This window comes from Rasamsonia emersonii, assembly GCF_000968595.1.
Source record: "Rasamsonia emersonii CBS 393.64 chromosome Unknown ctg1118621762282, whole genome shotgun sequence".
Taxonomy (NCBI): domain Eukaryota; kingdom Fungi; phylum Ascomycota; class Eurotiomycetes; order Eurotiales; family Trichocomaceae; genus Rasamsonia; species Rasamsonia emersonii.
The window spans coordinates 1481-6480 of NW_013562590.1; the positions used below are offsets into that span (position 1 = coordinate 1481).

General features: G+C 50.8%; 1 protein-coding gene across 1 annotated transcript; it reads right to left on the reverse strand.

Annotated features, from left to right (window-relative positions):
- Positions 1-2164: 2164 nt before the first annotated feature.
- T310_9950 (uncharacterized protein) lies at positions 2165-3307 on the reverse strand (the record flags this gene model as incomplete). Its single annotated transcript, XM_013467612.1, has 2 exons — positions 2165-2396; positions 2550-3307. The coding sequence occupies 2 exons, from the start codon at positions 3305-3307 to the stop codon at positions 2165-2167; spliced, it is 990 nt and encodes a 329-aa protein (XP_013323066.1).
- Between the last annotated feature and the right edge of the window lie 1693 nt (positions 3308-5000).

Below are 5000 nucleotides of genomic sequence, written 5' to 3' on the forward strand. Positions count from 1 at the left end.
CCTATCCATGTGCGCATCGCGAGCAAGGCCACCACCTCGATGGTCCCTTGACAAGCCCAATCGATTCGTCAGGGACGAAAGGCGGGGAGTGTTTCCATGTTTGGACCTCGAGGACCGGGATGGCGCTCCTCGAAGTAACCGACAATGATCCCTGCCAGATGCTATGATATAACTACATAACAGGCACGTTCTTTCTTCCACTCCTTTTCTTTAAGTTTTTGTCTAGTGCCACTGGTTTCCTTGTTTATTCAGCCTACATACTAAGTAATCTCGAGTTTCCAAGATGTTGCGAAACCTTGCTCTCCTCCCGCTTACCTTGTCTGTGCTGCTTGGCCTTGGAAGCGCGCTGCCGGCTGTCAATACTGCGTCCCTGGCGACGAGAGCTTCCAGTGACTCGACTCCTCGCAATGTGATCTACATGCAAACGTTCCAGTACAAAAACGGCACGCAGGTGTCCCTCTTGCCGCTCCTGGAGCAAGACACCAAAGTCACCCATGTCATCCTGGCGGCCCTTCACATCAATCAGAATCCGGGAGATATCACGTTGAATGACCATCCCCCTAGCGATAGCTACTACGACTTCCTCTGGCCGGAAGTCAAGCAGCTTCAACAGGCTGGAGTCAAGGTCATGATGATGATGGGCGGTGCTGCTGCAGGCAGCTACCAGCGTCTCGCTTCGGACGTCAGTCCTCTTTGTCTCTTCTCCCGATTGCTCACCCAGATAGCTGACCGTCAGGAACAGTTTAACTCCTACTACCCACCCCTCCTGCAAGTCCTTAAAGACCACTCCATTGACGGCCTCGACCTCGACATCGAAGAGGACGTGCCTCTCACGGGCCCTCTTCAGCTCCTCCGGCAGCTCAACTCCGACCTGGGTCATTCTCACTTCCGCGCCGGTGGCATGTGCCTTGACGACAAACGGTGCCAACATCAACAACTTGAGTTACTTCGATCTGGATAACCAGGCGACCCAACGGCAAGCTCATCAACTGGTACAATGCGCAGGCCTACAACGGCTGGGGCGACGCGGGCTCTCCCGACACATACACCAACATCATCAATTCTGGATGGGCTGCTAGCCGCGTCGTGTTAGGCGTACCCGATTCGCAGAACGACGGATCTGGTTGGGTGTCGCTCCAGACCCTGTCCGGCGTCATCTCGACTCTCCGAAAGGACTACTCGGACTTTGGTGGCGTCTTTGGCTGGGAGTACTTCGACGCGGGCAGCAACGACAACCTGAGCGACCCGTGGGACTGGGTCAAGACGATTGGCAGCGACTTGACCGGCGCCCTGTCGAAGAGTGCCTCGGCGCTGGTTTGCAAGCCTCCCAAGCCCGTTACGCCGTTCGAGCCGCAGATGACCGAGCTTACGGCCAAGGGTGTCTCTTTCGGCGATGCCCTCGTCTCGCTCAACAAGACCGGTGGAGACCTGGGTCGCGCAAAGGCGATGCTGCACTTGGAATAAAGCGCATTCGCTTCTCATATGTCTCTTTGTCCATTGTGACCTTAATGGGGTATTACAACATGATGTTTTATTCAAGTTGGCATTTCTAAAGGCCTATTCAGTAATAACTACTGTAATTAGTCCTAATCTGAGGGACAAATGTAGGTATGGAGTAAAAGGTTGCAAATTTGAGCGTTGAAACTGACTACAATGACATATATGGTGGGAACAGTTCAACGTTGTTTCTATCTTATATTGTATCATTATCGTTGTGAATGAACGTGATTAGACCATGTTGCTGCTGTCGTTTACTGGCAAACAGACTGACTGGCAATGTTGGAGCAAGCCTTGTTGATCGCAGAACAATGCGCTGATGGATATATACATATATATATTTCAGCAACACAAATATCGCTCCCGTGGATGCAAGCCGAACATTCTCACATCGGTCAGCGGAAGCATGCCCCTCGCTATTAGTGGTGATGAAGCATCCTGCTGTTGATCTGAATAGAAGGCATCTTTTGGGAAGAACGGCTTTCCATGTAGCAGCTAATACGCGGCACAGAGAGAACTGACAACAACGCTGCAGGAACGGTCCTCGAAGCCGGAGAACCAGCACAGTCATTGATCCCAAGGACACTTCCGTGACGAGATTGACGGCCACGCAAATAGGATGCCCTTGCTATGGCGCCAAAGGGAAGTACACCAAGCTATCTTCCAACTATTTCCCGAGCACGAAGCCGTCAATGTGAAACGCGAAATTGGAAAGATCAGGCAGGTTCCTGCCCGGCTGCGTGCAAAGACCACGGCCAATTTGTCCAGCTCTGGCTGGAGTGACACTAGGTTTCTGTGAATCAAGATATGGAAGTCGAGATTCTCTGTGGTAGGCAAGACAAAATGGGCATTTGGTAATCGAGCGGATGTTGGAGCCGAATGAGGAAGAAAAGGATGTGCTAACCAGTCAACAAGCAATTAAATTAGGAGCTAAATTACAGTTTTACGAGTAATATCTAACTCTGTTCTATCTATACAAAACTCCTAGCTCTGAAAATCAAGTACGGCAAAGCCAACTCATTCCCTCGACCCTCCTGTTCAAGTTCGCTCACCACTTGGACAGCTTTGCCCAGTTTTCAGCCAGCCTGAAATAATCTCTGCTCCACTGATCAAGCATCCTGCTTACATCCTTCTGAAACGAGTCAATTCTCGCCTCTACGTCTTCCACCCAGTCAGGAGACTCTGAGGCACTCAGTGAACGCGACTCCGACTCCGATCCGAAATCCGACATATCATCGTCTCTTTCCACTCTCTCAACCACCCTCTCAACCATCCTCTCTCTTCTACTGGATCGCCATTGCTCAGGAACAGCGGTGGCAGCTCGCTGTTCTGACATGTACGGCACGTCGTCCTCCTCCCGCGCCTTTCTCTTTTGACATCCACAACTTGTCCGTGGTCTTTCCTCGCGTCGTGGAGATGGAGACCGGCGCTCTCCAGAGTCGGTATTGGCGTCAAGGTCAACTGGGAAGTCTCTGGAACTTCCTTCGGTGTCCAGTTGGTCGCGGAACTCGAGCCATTCGTCCATCAAACACCTGAAAACATCTTTCTTGTTCGTTCTCCGACGCGCACGACTCGGGTCCTTCCTTTCTTCCATAATCTCCTTCCGGCGCTGTGTTTCCCAGCGCTCCACCAGCTTCTTGGGATCCTCAATTCGTCTCCCCAACTGATTTTTTACCCGATACGCGCACTTCTGCCAGAAGTGCTCTTTGGGATAGGCATGGTTGGCAAATTGACAACGTCGATCTAGTACCCGCTGCATAATCCAGACAGTATCATCGTATGTCAAGGAGCGCGAGTCGTCAGAGGCCATCTCGACAAGGTCTGTGATGGACAGGGGTGGACGCTAATTAGCGACGTGATACGGTTCTGATTTAGAACGGTCTCGACGATCGAAGGTCTGTTTTGGATGACGAGGTCGAATCAAGTTGGAGAACCGGCCGCAAGCAGGCTTGGAAAGTTTCGGGCCAGAGAAGAGAAAGAGGGAAGAAGTTGACAGTTATTTGCTGAGCTTGAAAGAAGCAATGAACAGGAAAGGCAATGAGGAAGCCGATGAGTGAATGAGTAAGAAAAAAAGATTGCGCTGCTGGGAGATACCTCCATTGCTTAAGTGCTCTCTCTGGTCGAGTGTTCGTGAGGTTCGAAGACGCGTCTCGCTAGCTCGTTCACGCTCGAACCCTCTTTACGTGTCTGCGACTATTGGCCATTGTAACCGTTTTCGACCTAGAGCGACGCCATTCGACTGCTAAATGATCGTCCCACTCACGCGTCGCCGTAAGTCGCGTCGAGAGGGCGTGCATAAAAGCTGGTGGGTAATTTATAATAGCGCGAACGAAGACTTTGGGTCCTGACTATCATTGTACGGAGTACTCCTTACTCTGCACGGAGTAGCCTACGGAGTAGGTAGTTGATATACTCGGTATAGAAGCTGGTTGACAGCAGCGCGGATGGTTACTTCCTAGGTAGGAAGTCCGGAAAGTTCCCAAGTTTCCGCTGAGCCCATTGGCTCCGCGCTCAGCCCCTGCAGCTTGTCAGCTGTCACTGTCAGCCACCTGGACCCACCGGTGCGGAGGATTCGTGCTCACCGCCAAAAGCAGCGTGCTAGAGCGTGTCAAGATTTTGAAGCCTATCAAAGACACTATCGATTCATCGAAAAGCCCAATGAGATTTTTGCCCTTGCCAGCTGACCCAGTCGACTGTCGTACCAGCATCAGATCACTTGCTCCGATCCAACTTCTCGAAGAATACCTAAAACGACGTAGGGATTGCATGGAGGCTGCCAGAGCCAGAAGCTGCTGAGGTATAAACCTGTGCGCAGATGCTGTTGCCATTGCCTTGGCCAGTAGATGATGGATCACGTGAGATTGTTCCGATTGGAAATGAGCTTTTTTGCATGAAACCACTTCCACAACGCCTTTTGACTTTTCCCTTGTTAATGAGTCTCGTTACGTAGTTAGCTAGCTGCCTTGATCCCTTCGGCGTTCTGCGTCCTAGCCATCATGTATTCAGCTCTGTTGGACTTAGCCAGCACGGAAATAATATTAATTCGCCAGGGCCCGTCTGGAAGACTCGATGAAAACAAGAGACAAAAAAAAAGAATTGTATCCGAACAACCATGGAGTGCTCCGGTGGAGATACAGGTCTTGTGGTGCACACTGCGGATCCCATAAAAGGTTTCCGGCGTGAAGTCGGCAATGCAAAAGTCACTGAGTCCATAATTACAGAGGCCCGTACTTGCGCATCAGGGCGTTCCAGTACGATTGACAAATTCCAGCGCATGTCACCAAAAGAATGCGATTCAAATAGTAAAGCGGGGAGATACGAAAATACAAAGTAGGAACTTTTCTTGATTACAATATCAGTACAGCAACTACCTAGGTAGCGGTAACTTTGTCCGAGAAGGAACAAGTAGCGGATCTCACACATCTATATATATATATATCCAGCTGCCATTTCCTCTTCACGACGGAAACGTGGAAATGGCACCCCATGGCTGGGACCATCAT